The 17,588-nt window shown below is 42.8% G+C and overlaps 1 protein-coding gene across 10 annotated transcripts in view; it reads right to left on the reverse strand.

The window, feature by feature from the left end:
* DLGAP2 (DLG associated protein 2) overlaps window positions 1-17,588 on the reverse strand; it is a 911,233-nt gene that overhangs the window by 184,154 nt on the left and 709,491 nt on the right. For all 10 annotated transcript variants that reach the window (XM_083177372.1, XM_083177368.1, XM_083177369.1 and 7 more), the window contains one exon: window positions 3,244-3,452. In XM_083177372.1, the coding sequence (XP_083033498.1) occupies window positions 3,244-3,452 (209 nt within the window). The remainder of the gene's footprint in view (window positions 1-3,243; window positions 3,453-17,588) is intronic.

A 17,588-nucleotide genomic window follows, 5' to 3' on the forward strand; every position in this document is an offset into this window, starting at 1 on the left:
TGAGGAAGCCAGAGGTTACAATTATCTGGGGAAACGCGTTGAGCTATTTACACATTTTATTCTACTGGGACATTATCATCTACCATTGATTTTTATTCTATCCACCACCTCCTGAAATCATAGAGCACCATCTGGAAAACTGGTAAAGCGATCTATCATTAATCTGGGATACCTAGCCCAATCCCTAAAGAAAACACCAGAGAACAAGTGTCTGCCATCAGGAAACTTCATCTCATACAGAGACATTGAATTGAATAACTATCCTTTTCACGATTAACACAGAAACTTCATTCATTTCTTCAATATGATATACATGTATATATGTATGAGGATCTTATCGATGGTAATATGCAAACATTACTACCCAGCTTTTATCAATAAATGAATAATGTTAACAAATTCTTTATTGAATATACCACTAATGATGTCACAGATGTGACTAAGTATTAGTTTTTTTTAAATATATATATATATATATATTGTGTTTCGCATTGTCTTATATTGTTTTTTTTACATTTTACAGTATATTATTCGAGTTAATAAATATTATTTATCTATCTATGAGAACCATCTCATTGTCTACAGTCAGCACTGGCATATCTATCATTGTTTTGCTCTCTTTTGGGGACCGACCACCCCCTGCCAGCACAGTTGCCAGATCATCCCTTTAATAAGCCCAACATATAAATTACACAGGTTCTTGACTACATTTCAAACTATTCAAATGTAATGACAGATGGTATGGTTGGGAGGTGACAGAGTTCAAGAGTTCATACCAACTGTCATTACATTTGAATGAAAAGTTTGAAAAGTAGTCGAGAACCTGTGCAATTTATTTGTTGGGCTTATTAAAGGGATGATCTGGCAACTATGCCTGCCAGCTGCTGATAATTGCGCACCACACACCTTCTTTTTATGTCTTGAATATTGTTTATTTTGTTTACAGACTAAGGGGGGAATTCAATTAGCCCTGTTCATTTACTGGGGTGATAAAGGGGTTAGCCACACGCTTTAATGCCCATGGCTATTCGAGAAGAGACCCTATTCTATGGCTGTTAAAATAACCTGTTTTCAGAAGTAAGTCCATAGATTCTGGGATAAGTTCCCAGACCTATTTGGTGCCCAAAAATATAAGCTGTTTAACTGGGATTACTTTTTTGGGACTGTTCAGACCCGATAAGAAATCCCAGATACACTAAGCCCAGCCTGCTGGCTGACTCTGGGGGCTAATTGAGTGGAGGCTCAATTAGCCCACGGTGAATTAACGCAGCTGATTGACTGCAATCTCATTGTGATAATTCACAAGTTACTGTCACTTTTCTATGTACAAAGAAGAACTTATGTTGTCTTTGATGAGTTATTATTATTATTATTATAATTTTATTTATAAGGCGCCACAAGTGTTTCGCAGCGCCGTACAAAGGAACAATACAGGGAGACAAAACTTGGCATAACATTGAATAAATAACAAAAATACAGTACAAATAAAGAGCACCACAGTTTCAATACACATTACAGCTTAAATGTAAGTAGTGAGGACCCAATCAACATACAACTAGAGGCTTGAGGCCAATGATGGAGATGAGTATGAAGATGGTCACTGAGTGTTGGATTAAAGGAGCGCTGTGAGTGAAATGTTAACTTGGGTTAACTTGGTGCCCATGGTTTGTTTATGCAGACAGAGTAATGGGTTGGCATGTTTTGAAGGAAAGTGGCAAACAATAGTTGCTACAGGCAGTATATGTACTGGGTCTATTCAACTATTAACTGCACTATTCAATGACAGTTTGTTAAGCATAGGTGGGCTACTGACATGCTTAGTACATGGAAAGGATGTGAAATGTAATCTATATTTCACAAAAGCCGCCCAAATGGTTCCTTTTGGCATAGATTACAGCCTTACTGTATACCCCCCCACAAAAAAAGACAGTACTTTCCCTTTTGTTATGTCTCAGCCTTATACTCCTGTCTGCTCCAACCAGCCATTTTACTTTAATATACATATAGAAATCAACCAAACAACAAAGATGTGATGCCTTACATATAAGCCTGTGCAGTAAGAATACATGTGTCTAAAGAAAACAAGGTATTGGTCCATGATTTGTAACAGATAGAAAATGTTATAGTAAAAAATCAATATGTAATATGGATAATGTAGACCACAATTTAGGAAATAATTCCAACATAAACACTACGCCAACATACATCTCTTCTCTTATCTCAAAATACTGTATCTTCCAACCCGACCTCTTTGCTCCACATAAGATCTACGCCTCTCATCCACATGCATTACTCACTCCCATTACCGATTGCAGAACTTTCTTCGGGCCGCACCCACTCTGTGGAATGCTCTCCCTTGCATAATAAGGCTCTCCTCCAGGCCCAAATCCTGCAAGCGTTCCCTGAAAACTCACCTCTTCAGGCAAGCTTATCAAATTCCAGAACCATCCACATAACCTTCCAATCACATCAAAATTATACAGGACACACACATTCTGTACTCTTTCTTTTTCACACTTTCTATCCTCTTGACCCCTAGACAAACTGCTGGATCACTGTATCATACAACACACCAGGAACCTTTGCATTCCGGTGGACTTTATGCAATAAAGAATATCTATTCTTGTGTATCACCTATTTATTTATCGATTGTAAGCTTGCGTGCATGGCCCTCATATCTTTTGACTGTCTTTAAATACCCAGTTTGTTGTATCACTGTCCTATTATAAAGCTCAATGGAATATGCGGCGCTATATAAGAATCTGTTAATAAATAATAAATAAATTCCACTGTGGCTGATAAATCAGGTTGGGGAGGAACAAGATATTGTAAAGTCATTGGAGATCATAAACGCCGGACACCAGGTAAAGATCTTTGTGGACCAGTCTGTAGTTATGACACTCTACCCAACATTCCCACTTTAATTTGTTGATGGATTTGTATCATGGGTAAAATAACACAGAAACAGATGAACCACAGCAATGTAAATATATGGGTCAACTATAATGAAACAATGGGGAGTATTTGCTAAGCTTTGGAGAGAGAGATAAAGGAGTTAATTTACTAAAAAAGGAAATAGAATTCCCATCTTAGTAAATAAACCAGTGTCAACCAATCAGCTCATAGCTGCCATTTTTCAAATACTACCTGTAACATGGCTGATTATCTGGTACTCTCTCTCTCCACGTGCTCTCTCTATAAAGCTTAGTAAATAGACCCAATAGGAGATGGAACAGAACTTACTTTTGAATCTCTCCATGTGAACGATGTACTATTGATTTCAACAGAGGTTCTGGCCGCGCTGACATTTTAGGGGATGTTTTTGGACTTGTATCAGAGTCTCCACTGTCCTCCTCCATGGCTTTTATATAACTCCCACTCCTCATTCTTCGACAGGGAATCTCATCATCTTTACTTCCAGAGGGATATCCTGCCCACTCATCTTGAGGTACCTATTGACATGTCACATATAAATTACATTAAAGATACATTTATACAAAATATTTTCTTCTAAGCATTTACTAAATAGTGCTGGAATGAAACTCCGAAGGTGCCCATACATGGAGCGATTAGCTTTTCGGACTAGAGCGCATCGCATATAGTTCAAAACGCATGTGCAGTACATATTGTTTGTTCTTTGCGATGTCCGATGCGAACTCCTCGCAAAGCAGGATGGCTCCATATATGGGCACCATAAAGCACCATCTCATCTGAAAATACATTCCACACATGGGTTCTCTGTTTGTTACTCATTTTTAAATGCTAAAAATTCAGAACATATTTTCATGCATTTCCAGGGAGCAGCTTTTAGCTGTGCCTAAGGTCTACTTTATAATAATCTTGCAATTAAAAAATTGATAAAACTGATTTTTCCAAATATAAAAAAAAATCTATTACATTAGTGAATACTGCCTATCAATATCTACTGTAGTCACCGCTAAAATTGTTCATTATCTGTATACTTTTTTCATCTAGGCAATATATATTATATGTCATGTACAAACAAGTCTATTGTACTACGAAACTAGAATAGTTTGTAGTTCTTCAAACAGTTGTCAGTTGCTTAGCAATTTATTATGCTGAAAAAAACATCACTTCTATCAGACCTGCAAGATACAGTATGTATATTTTATTACACATCTTCAGTGTATACAACACACACTGCAATAGGTGCATCTGGAAATTATAAGTAAAATAATAGATCCTTTTACCATAGCGCATTCTGGGTTCAGAGATCAAAATTTATTTCTACATTTTTCAGATTGTGGTGATTTTATATTTTGTTGCCACAAATTAGTTTGAGAATTCCAAGCCGTATAAAATGAATCCCTCCCCCGCCCCGGATCAATAAGAATCTTTCTTTATTCGACTCAAGGTCATGCAGCTACATTGCTGTTGTCATAGGGGCTAGCACATATGCTGCTGCTGTCATTGTCATCTCCTGAATGAAACCCCGCCCCTTCTGCTCCAGGATGCCCCACCCCTTTCTCTACTTTAAGCGGTCTTTGGGTTCTCTTGTCTAGTCTCCACCCCTTCCTCTCCTTACCATGTCTATGCATCCCTCCTCCTCCGTCTCCACAATAAAATAATTGGTACTTGTGTATTATCACGGCGCCCATGATGTTGATCGTACTGCAGCACATCGCATTGCATCGCATCGCATTGCATGTAATATAGCGGCATGCGATGCGATGCAATCAGATTTTTAATTGTACAAGCACCCTGATGGGTGCTTACAATGTTAAATGCACCCCCATTGTCAACGCCACCCACACCCCGAAGCATGGAGAGCGTAGCGAGCCCACGAGGGGCGGCGGTACGCATCCTCCGACCTTTTCATACCCCCACTAACCACGTCGGCATGGAGTTGATTTTAGATAGTGTGGCGAGCCCCATGAGGGGACGCGGATTACGTTACATGTATTCCGCTGCCCCTCGCTGCACTTCGGGCACTATCTAAAATCAACTCCACGCCAAAGTGGATAGTGGGGGTATGAAAAGGTTGGAGGACGCGTACCGCCGCCCCTCGCGGGCTCGCTGCACTCGCCATGCTTTGGGTTGACGTTGATAGTGGGGGTTGCATTGACAATGGGGGGGCATTTAACATTCTGGGGGCATTTAACATTGTATGCACCCATCAGGGTGCTTGTACAATTAAAAATCGCATGCCATTGCATCGCATGCCATTTGATGGCATGCGATGCGATCAATATTTAATTGTACATTTGGGCTTTTTCATGCGGAAATCGCATTGCATCGCATACCATCGCATACCCTATTTAGTGGTATGCGATGTGATGCGATGGGCGCCGTGATAATACACAAGTACCATATATGACTCTGGGGTAAATATACTAAGATGGGAGTTCTATTGAAGATGGGATGTTGCCCTTAGCACCAATCAGAATCTACTTCTTAATTATTTAGCACCTTCTAGAAGATAATATATAGAATTTGATGGGTCACCATGGGCATGCTCCCATCTTCAATAGAAGTCCCATGTTATAAAATGTACCCCTCCGAGTGCCATATATATATTGCCATATATATATATATATATATATATATATATATATACATAATTTGGATAACGGATATTTGGATAAGGGATACTCAACCTGTATCTCTATGAGTGGCATCTATAATAATAATACTAACTTGGATGATGAGCACCAAAGGAAGTTGCTTTTATTGAACAGAGTGTCAGGCCATTTTCTGTATAAGTATTTTTTTTTTTATATCCTATCATTCATCTGCCATATTAGGATGGCAAGGTCACTGGCTTTGAAAATAGTCTGTTCCGGTACAGAGTGAAAAGAAAAAGATAGTTTACAATATCACTTTCCTGCTGGCTTATTTATGGCACCTTCTGAGGAAACCGTCAGGACTGTCAAGACGGAGAAACGCGTCATGAAACTTTTATATTGTGTCCAAGGCATCCACAATTATTTAAAAAAACTTTACGCTCACCTGGGATTGCCCCCTACCCTGGAACTACCTAAATAACCAGCCGCACATGGTGAGAGACCTACGGCGATCTCAACAGTGCGAGGTGGCCGGCATCTGTGTGGTGATTGACGTCTGACCCATCCAGATGCCTGGGAGGTATATACAACATGCGACCTGGTAGGCTCCCAGCGCCGGATCCCTGACCATCGGAACCACGCTGGTTGTTAGCAGACCCGTGATCACCTCCTCAACTACAGTGGCTGCTCCCAGCACCGACTCCCTTTCCATCGGAGCAACGCCAGTGGCATCGGACCTACAAGTAGTCATCATCACCGCACTTCCAAGCCCCACCAGTCGGTAATATTATAATTATCTCTTTCCCGCAGACACCTATGCTTCAATAAAATAACATCTGTTGTAAGTAATTCTGGAAACTTACAAATGAACTTGGAGCTCCCCATTTTTTAATGGACATAATATCTACATGAGACATAGTGGGTCAGAGGCACCCAAAGGCGATATAAGAATTGTTAGTAATTTAGTGGATGCTGATGGACAAAATTAATTGTTTCATTAATTGGATAATTGTATGCTGATATATATTTGTAAGTCCTCTAAATAGGTTCTTATATATGTTTTTACTTAATAAATCATAAATTAGATCAACACAGTGCACTCTCTTATTGTTTAGTTTTATTTATTACACCAGCCTGGCCATCAGCCTAAGCAAGTATATGCAATATTGTTCAAGGGGGCAGATGTATTAAGCCTTAACAAAATATAAATGCAAGGGTGATAAAGAGAGATAAACGTCCAGCCAATCAGCTCCTTACTTTTTTCAAACACAGCCTGTAACATGGCAGTTTAGCAGGTGATTGGCTGGATGTTTATCTCTCTTTTATCACCCTTGCATTTCTCTCTTGTTAAGGCTTAGTACATCTGACGGTACTTATGTAGTATCTGGGCTGCCGATTTTATGATTGTATGCCTTACCTTAAGGCATACAATCTGATGCGATTCGACGCGATTTTCGGCAAAATCCCATGTGATGCGATTTTGCATAGGATTCAATGTTAACAAGGTCCTGTTTATTTCCCCACTATCCAAGTGGGCATGGAGTTGGATATAAACCTGTGGCGAGCGTAGCGAGCCACCGAGCCCGAAGCGTGGTGAGCGAAGCGAGCCCCGCGAGGGGACGCAGATTTCTTAAAAAGTATTCTGTGTCCCCTCGCTACGCTCGCTACGCTCGCCACAGGTTTATATCCAACTCCATGCCCACTTGGATAGTGGGGAAAGGAAAAGGAACCCTTTTTCCCATTGAATTCTATGTTAAAATGGACTCAGACCATTTTAATATTGAATCCTATGGAAAAATCGGGACCATCGCATCACATCGCATACGATTTGGTCGCATGCGATGCGATGCTACCGATCCAACCCGATTTCTAAATCGGACGCCCAGATACTACATAAGTACCCATCTGACCCAGAGTTTGATAAATAATCAAATTTTTTCTGCACCCCTAGAAAACTATGATCTCTGCGTAAGTCATTGAAAATAGAAGTCCTGGCACAGAAATATCTAATGTCTGATATGGTACCTCGATGATTAATAGTGCATAAACTAAATAAATACATCAATCCTTCAAAAACCAGACATTTTTTGATTGACCTCAAATAATACAATAATAAATAGACCAGTTAAATGTATACACTATATTGCTGAAAAGTAATTCTGTGTCTACTGAAACAAACTTGTCTCTAACAATATTTAATCCATTTACTATAAAAAATATATATATATATATATATATATATATATATATATACATATACAGCACTTACCCAACCTCAATAAAGTAGGAAAGGACCAGACCAGCACTCAGTATAGGTGAAGAAAAGGTTTTGTATTCAAAATTGGTACAGCATTTTCAAATGTAGACAACAGGGCTGACCTGTTGTCTACATTTGAAAATGCTGTACCAATTTTGAATACAAAACCTTTTCTTCACCTATACTGAGTGCTGGTCTGGTCCTTTCCTACTTTATTGAGGTTGGGTAAGTGCTGTATTTAATTCATATATGGACCCTGCACCACAAGTATTTTTCTTCAAATTGAGTGCCGTTCTGATACCCTGCTATATATATACAATTTGCTAGATTGCTATTTTGTTTTTCTCACTGAGGAACAATAAAACTTTTCTTATCAACTGGCTAACACGGTACCAAACTTTTTTCTTTTGCATATATCTCTAGCGACACAAATAAAAACAAAGTCACATGCTCCAATGCTACAGATGGGACCACCAGGAACTAGCCTGGCAGTAGTTATAGTCCATGGCTGCCTGTCACAGAAAGGTATCAGATGGTTGAGTCTCCAATAATATTTATTTAGCCAATCCCCCATGCTTTCTTCTGCAGGGTGGAGGTACTGTTGTTCCATACTTTCCTTCTTTACTCATCTTCTCACCAGGAGAAGTCCGGAAAAGAGATGTTGTTGATGGTTTTGGGAGGGGAGACCAGATCTTCAGACCATTAATCCGTCACTGTCACATCAAAATGCTGAGATTATGAGGGGCGTGGTTAAAATGATATTATTTGCATAATTTAGGCCTCACCCTTTTCTCATATTATTTCCTCATCCTGTCCAATTCTATACACTACCCTGGGTAAAGGAGAAATCAGGTGCTCCCATAACTTCTGTGAGAGTAGGCAAATATTTATCCAGCCTCTGTCAGCAGAGTAAAGCCAGCAGAATGTCTCTATATACCTGGGATGTTACAGTGGCGTAACTATAAATTCAGCTCCCCCTGCCAAAATATTTGTGGTGCCCCGCCCCCGTCCTCTTCTTTAGTAAAACATGTAAATGGTGCAGACTGTTACCTGAGCCACTGTGCGCCACCATGTGTAGTGCTGCAGCTCCCTAGGAGTGACGTACGCCCATGCAGCGTAACAGGGAGGACATCCCATCCGCTGACATAGTGTAGCCTTCCTCAGCTTCCAAGGACTGACCGGGGATACTAGCGGACGTGTGTGTGGGTAATGGCACTGGCCACCCCCAGGCGCAGAGGAGGTGAGGAGACTGGGGAGGGGTGGGGTGGGATGTCACCTAAGGTATGCAGCTGCAGTACACAGCCACTGCCTCCCACTACTACTTAGTGACAGCAAACTGTGTAATCATACAGGACAGCGGGTATATTTCAGTACGCCCCAAGACCGCTGGCTCCCCCAAGCCAAAACTGGGGCTGCCACACCATAGTTACGCCACTGGATGGTTACTACATCTAGTGCACTACTTAAAGTTAAATAAATGTAATTTTCTACCTAAAAGTTAACATTTTTAAGACTTTGTAGACTATGGTGCCCGGGCATTACAGGATACCAACAATGCTTTGTCTGCTTCAGCTGATTCAGTACCTTCGCTTTGAAAGATGTATATTGACTGTTCACACACATCATAATGGCAAGCCACAATGTTACATTATATTAAGTGGACAACTTTCTATAATTTTCCTCAGTGTTGCACTGGGATATACTTTGGAAAAGACAAGGTGTGATATGAAAGGCCCCGTAGAGGAGTTAGTGAGTCATAAGGCACTGGTGCCCACTGAGGGTTTCCTCTGTACCTCTTAAACCCTGAGTTGCTCTAAAAAAAAAGCAAGTTTCATAGCCAGTGTTGCTGTACATGTGAAACATTTAAAGTGGAAATAAAGATTCAGACATATTATCATATATATACATCGATCATATATGCATATACTAATCAGTAATATATTTTCTGCTGATAGACTTATTTGAAAACCTCATACAGTAGTTACCTTGTAGCTGATATTGAAGATAATTGAACTTTTCCATGTGAGACTTTATATGAACACCAACTAGTAAGTATATTAACATATTAAACATTGAATATTAAAAAAATGTAATCCAAGGTTATTTAATTCAAATCTATTCTTAAGGGTTCAGTCTAATTATTTTAAACCTAAATTTTGAGACTTGCTAATTTTTACCATCCCCCAGGGAAACCAGAGCTCAAAACATATTCAATAATCACAACAAATTAAAATTAGGTGTGAGCAGGTTCGGATTTTGGGATTTAGCATGCACCCGGACACCCCCAATTCGAGCCGGGACCCGAGCACTGCTCGGGTATTCCCTTCCAGATTTGACATGCAGGACGTGGCAAAACTTCAACATCCTGCGAGATCGGAACACGATGTAAGTCCCGGTCATCTGCGCCATCTTGATTCCTGCACTTGATTGCAGTCAGCACGGATGTGGTTGAGAGGGGACTTCTACAATGTTGAACACCTAAGGAGGACAAATACTATTGCATAAAATACTATGGTGGACAACTACTAAGGGGTAAACACTAAAATGGTACTATTATGTGGGCAATACTAAGGGGGCTGGGGGCTAATAAATGGGGATTGCTGTGTATTTGAAAAAAATAAATATTTTTTTTATTTTTGGTACTTATGTATTTGCCGGGCGCCCACTAAGCAAATAGCTTAGTGGGCGATTCTGCGTAAGAAAATCGCATTGCATGCTATTTTTTGCATGCGATGCGATTTTCCAATGTAATGTATTTACTGCTCTCTGGCCTTGGGCATGCGACTTTATAGGGTGCGATGCCATTTCATTTACTATACACTTGTATGACATACAATGGGATTTAGGCACCCCCCCCCCACTATCCACGCCACCCCGAAGCGTGGCGAGTGCAGCGAGCACTGCGAGGGGCGGGGAAACGCGTCCTCCCGACCTTTTCATACCCCCACTATCCACATTGGCGTGGAGTTCACTTTATATAGTGTGGCGAGTGCAGCGAGCCACCGAGCCCAAAGCGTGGCGAGCGCACGCAAATTACGTTACATGTATTCCGCGTCCGCTCGCCACGCAGACGAAATCAACTCCACGCCAACGCGGATAGTGGGGGTATGAAAAGGTCGGGAGGACGTGTTCCACCGCCCCTCGCCACGCTTCGGGGTGGTGTGGATAGTGGGGGGGTGCCTAAATGCCATTGTATGTCTTACGAGTGTATAGTACATTAAATGGCATCGCACCCTAGAAAAGTCATGCGATCGCATGAGATTTTATGTGCGGTGCCATCCGATGCGATCTCATCGCACCTCCCAAGGTAGAGAGAGAGTAGTGAGTAAATTACATAGGAAAATCGCATCGCATGCAAAAATCGCATGCAATGTGATTTCCCTACGGTGCCTTACGTATGTTAATTGGGCACACTGCTAATACACAAGTACCTTATTTTTTTTCTCCTGTGCTGCCCAGTATGACGTACCAGTCCAGGGGTGCCCATGTGTCCTGTATAATTCCATAGGTGCCCCATGTGTGCCATATAACTCCAGGGGTGCTGCCATATGTCGTATATAATTCCAGTGGTGCTGCCATGTGTTGTGTATAATCATAGGGGTGCCCCATGTGTGCTGCATAATTCATGGGGTGCTTCTAAGTCTGCCGTATCAGTTCAGGGGAGCTGTCCCTTTTTTTTTTTTTTTTACTGCAGGACTGTCGCATGTGTGTCATATAATTCCAGGGGTGCCCCATGTGTACCATATCAGTCCAGAGGTGCCGCCATGTGCACTGTATAATTCCAGAGGTGAGCCAAGTGTACCGTATAATTCATGGGGTGCTGCTAAGTGTGCCGTATCAGTCCAGCTGATCTGTCCTTTTTTTTTTTTCATTAAAAGAATTTAATTTTTTTTTTTTTTTTTTACTGGAGTTAAAAATGTGTGCTGTTTAATTCCATGTGTGCCGCATCAGTCCAGAGGTGCTGCCTTCTGTGACATATAATTCCATGTGTGACGCCATGTGTGCTGTATAATTCATGGGGTGAGCCAAATCTGCCGAACAATTTGTGGGGTGCTGCCAGGATGGCAGTTTTAAAGACGGACAAAAATTTTCCAAAGTTCACATAATGCAAGGAAAATTGGTTGCAAGAGGGAATTGTCCTTGGGTCCTCCCGCTCACCCTTTTGTAGTATTAACAGGACATGCACAGTTTAACAAACCAATCATTTCAGCGGCAGGATCTGCCACAACTGTGACTGAAATAATTGTTTTGTTTGGACCCTGACCAACAAAAGAGGTGGAAGATGAAATTGTCTTACATAAACAGGACATGCACAGTTTAACAAACCATTTCAACGACAGGGTCTACCATAACTGTGGCTGAAATATTTGGTTTGTTTGGGCCTCCACAAAAGAGTTACTCTATCTGCTGTATAAGCCCAGGTGTGCTGCTAAGTCTGACGTATAAGCCCAGGGGTGTTTTGTGTTGAAGCAAATTGAGGACAAACAATAAAAGATCAGGAAAGCGACACAAGTGGGCAGCACAAGTAACTGGCACATCTGGCAGTGGCACTGTAGTGACAGACAGGATGGAATTAGGCTCTGAGCAGCGTGCAGTGGACACGATGAGAGAAGCAGCGCGGAGTGTGTGCGGAGACCCTGGAGACGTTCGCTCGGCATCTTGCCGCATTCGGATGGTGTGAGCGATCCTTACGGTAGGCGGGGCTAAAACACTCTGTGGCCGTCCGAAAATATGCATCTGTCCGAATCAACTAGAATAAGGGCCATAGTGCTGACACCTATTAGCATAATAATATCTACTGCATCAATAATTACTGTACAGCTTCTTGATCCCCTCTTTTTATAAACAATATTTATCCTATTTAAACTGATCAAGTTAATATGAGTTTTATATTACCAACTAAACTAATATTGCAAATATACTTTTTGGAAAACACTGGGTACAGTATGTGCATGTCTATTCAATCTGTATTTCTCTCTTGTATACCTCTGAGAACAACAAGCGTTATGATTGAATTCTTACTTTTTGCGACCTCCAAGATATAGAATCACTGAAGAGTCGCTGATTACTGCTCTTTCCAGGTGTAGTTTATGGTATCCTGGCACTGAAGGGAATCATCAGTATTTGTGGTGCGTTTATTCTTGGTAGCATTCAGTAATGTGTAGCAGAGAGTAGAAAATAATGGGTGGTTGCTATGGCATTCCAGTGAATAAAGCTTCATACTAACCTCAGTGTATTCTGCAAAGCTGACATTGATCACTAGTGATCGCAATGAGAAAAGAATATCACTTACAGTATTGATTTGAAAAACTGGATGGACAAAAAAATGCTGCTATTGCATTCAAGGCTCGTCCAGCTAGTCAGTACTGCAATGAGAGACACTGTGTGGTCTTCATCATGATCAACACATCACTGTTCCCCTACAGTATCTTCCACTTTATCCCTGTCTCTAGATCTACCTGTCCCCTGCATTATGTCTTCCTGACTCTTGCTGTCCCTTTATCTTCCTGAGGTATCTCCCTCTCTCTGTCCCCTGCAGTCTCTCTCTGGGGCAGTATTAAACCTGAAGAAGAAATACAATTGAGGTTATAATGCACCAGCCAATCAGATCCTAACTGACATTTTACATACCCAGACTGTGACAGTTAGGTGTTGATTGGGTGTTGCATAATGAGATTTTATCTCTTCTCCAGGCCTAATACAGTACATCTTCCCTATCTCTCCATCTCACTGTCCTCTGCAGTCTCTCCCGCTGTCTCCTTGTCCCCCTGAGGTCTCACCTGCTGTTATTGCGTCCACCTTTGGTCCTTCCCATAGGCAAACCCAGGCAAGTGCCTTAAATCATGACAACATTAGAGCTGCCACCACATCATGCAGTGAAAGGGACAGCGGAGCTGCTGCACATACCTAGTGTACCAGCTTCTTTTCCCACATTTACTGTATGTGTAGATACAGTATGTGCCCTCAAACATTGCAAGGGACCAGAAAATAGCTGCCAGAAGAAAGAGACAGGAGCCTTACCATGAAGTAGGAGATTGTGAGCTTAGAAAGTGCAGAATTGGTTCTATTATGTTTCTGTATTTACATACCTCCCAACTTTTGAAGTTCTGCAATCGGTACGAAGCTCCTGCGCGCCGGAGGCGTGACGAATTTTTTTGGGGGCGTGGCCTAATTTGGGGGCGTGGTCTGTACTCGCGGTCTGTACTTAATTTTACCGCTATGGGGGCATGACCCAGAGGCTCTGTGAGCCTCTAGCCATGCCCCCAATCCCCTGGCTGCGGGAATAGGCGCACAGCGTTTATTCCCCGCTGCTTAGCAGCTGACAGGGGGGACTCCCAACAGCCCCCCCACACCGCGGGACACTGCCGCCCGCGGGTGGGACATCGGGACAGGCCCTGACAATCGGGACTGTCCCGATAAAATCGGGACTGTTGGGAGGTATGTATTTATACTGTATTTATTGAATGCTTAACTTTTTCCTGACTATTTATCGTATTTAAATGTTCGAAAGAGCCTATACTATAGCCCATCTGTACTGTTAAATATTAACACTGTATTCCATACAGTATCCAGTGTATAAAAAGAACAATTTTCAGGGCTGTTACCACTCCCCCAGATTCCTGTACTTACCCCCCCCCCCTCTAAAAATCCTGCATTTGCCACTGTCTTCTTGTCACCCTGCAGTTTCTTCCCGCTGTCTCCATGTCCCCTTGCAGTTTCTCCCACTGTCTTTGTGTCCCACTGCAGTCTCTCCTGCTATCTATGTGTCCCCATGCAGTCTCTCATGCTGTCACTGTGTCCCACTGTAATCTCTTCTCATTATCTCCATGTCCCCATGAGGTCTCTCCCCACTGTCTCCGTGTCTCCCTTGGGTCTCTCCTTGCTGTCTCTGTGTCCCCATTGGAGTCTCTACCCACTGTCTCCGCATCCCCCTGCAGTCACTCTCTCTCACTGTCTCATGGTATCGCTCATTATCTCGCTTTTCCCAGAAGGCTCTATCGCTATATAAGTTTACCCTGTGGTTTCTATCACTTCCCTGCAATCTCTCTCATTATCTTTCTTTACCCCATAGTTTCTCTCACTGTCCTTTTTTCTCCTGTAGTCTCCATTTCTCCGAGTAGGGATGCTATACATCCTGGTTTTCCCAGGATTTCATTAGTTTTCGGCCTTCCAGCCTGTGTTGCAATAGCTGCCTTCGGGACACAAATTTCTCTGTCATTGGAGCTGGAGGGGCCACTGCAAGTGTCACCCCAGAGCCGCTTGCTTGTGTTTGCCCCCCATGCTGAATGTTGCCAGCCAGACCCTGACATTAGCACTAACAAACAGCTTGTGACTGATTGCAAAAGTATGGCTGATGCCTTCTTCTTTGCTTGTATGTGTAATCATGGCTGATGCCTTCTTCTTTGCTTGTATGTGTAATCACGGCTGATGCCTTCTTCTTTGCTTGTATGTGTAATCACGGCTGATGCCTTATTCTTTGCTTGTGTGTATATTATGTTTTATATGTGTGTTTTTCTGCACACAACACTGAGAGCTGTGTCTGGTGTATTAAATATGTTTTACTATTCTCCCTGAAGCTTATAGCAGATGCATATTTTGCAAGCAAAACTTATCATTAAAAATGGTACTTGTTTCCTAGCACGGCGCCAGCGATAAAAATTGTGTCCATCGGGACCCGATTTTACATTGGCCCCAATTTGAAATGGCCCCCAGACCCCAATTTTTATTGTTTCCCAACCCTGATGGGTCAAATGCCCCCCCATTGTTAACGCCGCCCCACGATCAACGCCAACCGGAAGCGTGGCGAGCTCAGCGATACGCGTCCTCCGACCTTTTCATACCCCCACTATCCACGTCGGCGTGGAGTTGATTTTATATGGTGTGGCGAGCGCAGCAAGCCACCGAGCCCGAAGCGTGGCGAGCCAAGCGAGCCCCGCGAGGGGACGCACATTACTTCACAGGTATTGCGCGTCCGCTCGCCACGCTTCGGGCTCGGTGGCTCGCTGCGCTCGCCACACTATATAACATAAACTCCACGCCGACGTGGATAGAGGGGGTATAAAAAGGTCGGAGGACGCGTACCGCCGCCCCTCGCGGGCTCGCTGCACTCGCCACACTTCAGGTTGACGTTCATCGTGGGGTGGCGATAACAATGGAGGGGGCATTTCAGGGTGGGTATACAATGAAAAATCGGGTCCATTGGTCCATTTAACATTGTTCCCTATGTAAAATCGCGTCCATCGCATCGGTCGCATCGCATGCCTTAACTTAAGGCATGTGATGGACGCGATTTTTTAATTGTCGGGGAAAAGGCTAAAAATAGCCCTGAAATCGCGTTGGTTGCGTCCATCGCATACCTTAACTTAAGGTATGCGATCATCTACGACGGGTGCCGTGCTAGGAAACAAGTACCTTAAAAACATTGGCCTACTCTAAGTGTATGTGACATATTACTAACGTATACATTTTGCATATGATACTGTTGCTTACTTGTACCCCTTTCTTATTGCAAACCCGGGACGGATCCGGGATCGCGATTCTAGATCTGACCCCCTCCGGTGCTTTAGCTTAAAACCGGGTTGCCCAATTTAAAGACGGTAACCGGGTTTAACCCTTCTTATAACCTGGGTTGAATTGCCGGGTTGCTCATCCTAGGTTTTAAAATGTGGTGTGTTGACACCGGACCTTGACCTGAGTCTGTGATTTAAGGACCCACCAATAACGTGAGAGAATAATGGAGAATGCAACATGAAAGGGGTTTTGCATGCACCAGTTTTTCTTGACTCCATATTACTGTAAGTATGTGATTTAGAATGTAGTTACAGACAGATCAACATTAGTCGCAAGTCACCTTTTCTAGGGTAGATGGTCTACTGTCCGGATTTCTGGCTGCCATCAATGAAAGGGTTATGATATAAAGTATCAATAATGATTAGCTTGTCTACATGGACAAGGTCAACATGAGTTTTCCACAGTTTATGGATGGCAATAATGACACATGGACACCAAATTAGTGTCTAACGTCTCTCACCATGCTTCTAGCCATTTTACTGTTCCAGGGGCATAGTGGCACAATCGCATCATCAATACCCAGACTCCACTATACACTGCTCAGATTACTTATACTGTACACTTAAAAGCAGTGGGCGTTGCTACAATCATATAATTCAGTGTGAATCGCATCACAAGCCCACTTTTCCCATTAAGTTGACCCAGAGTATTTTAAAAGAGGAGTGTGCAGCATCACCCATCCAGGCCTTCCTGTAGAGTCTGAGTACTAGAGGGCTCATAATCTAAGGCATTTGCACAGATCTCTTGGAAATGGAGCAGTGTCCATTTTTCCGGTGATTTCTGCAGTGCTACCAGTGCCGGCTTTTACCTATGGGATGCAGCCCAGGTAAAATCCACCACTGTGTGAAGCCAGATGCAGTCTGTGAGACCCATTATAAAGATGCCACAGAAGTTATGGGCAGACGGCTGCGTGAGACTTTTATGTACTTTTGAGTGGCAGGGTGCACCACACAAAATTGGGGAGCCTTGTCTGTTCCGAGAGAGTATATTTACTAATACTAGTAGTTCTAAAGGTGCGTACACACAGGGGCGATTTTGGGCAAAATCGCGGGAAATATGGTCGCTGAGCGACCATATTGCCCGCAATGGGAGTGTGCACCGGCGATATATCGCCGGGTGCGCGCTCCCGTTTTTGCCCCTGTGGTGATCGCTGGTTGCAGGAACATGCTCCTGCGACCAGCTGATTACCACTGCCGGGCTCCCCCCGGCAGTTTCTTTTTCATCAGTGACCATCT

The sequence above is a fragment of the Crinia signifera genome, chromosome 3, assembly GCF_055691185.1.
Source record: "Crinia signifera chromosome 3, ASM5569118v1, whole genome shotgun sequence".
Taxonomy (NCBI): Eukaryota; Metazoa; Chordata; class Amphibia; order Anura; family Myobatrachidae; genus Crinia; species Crinia signifera.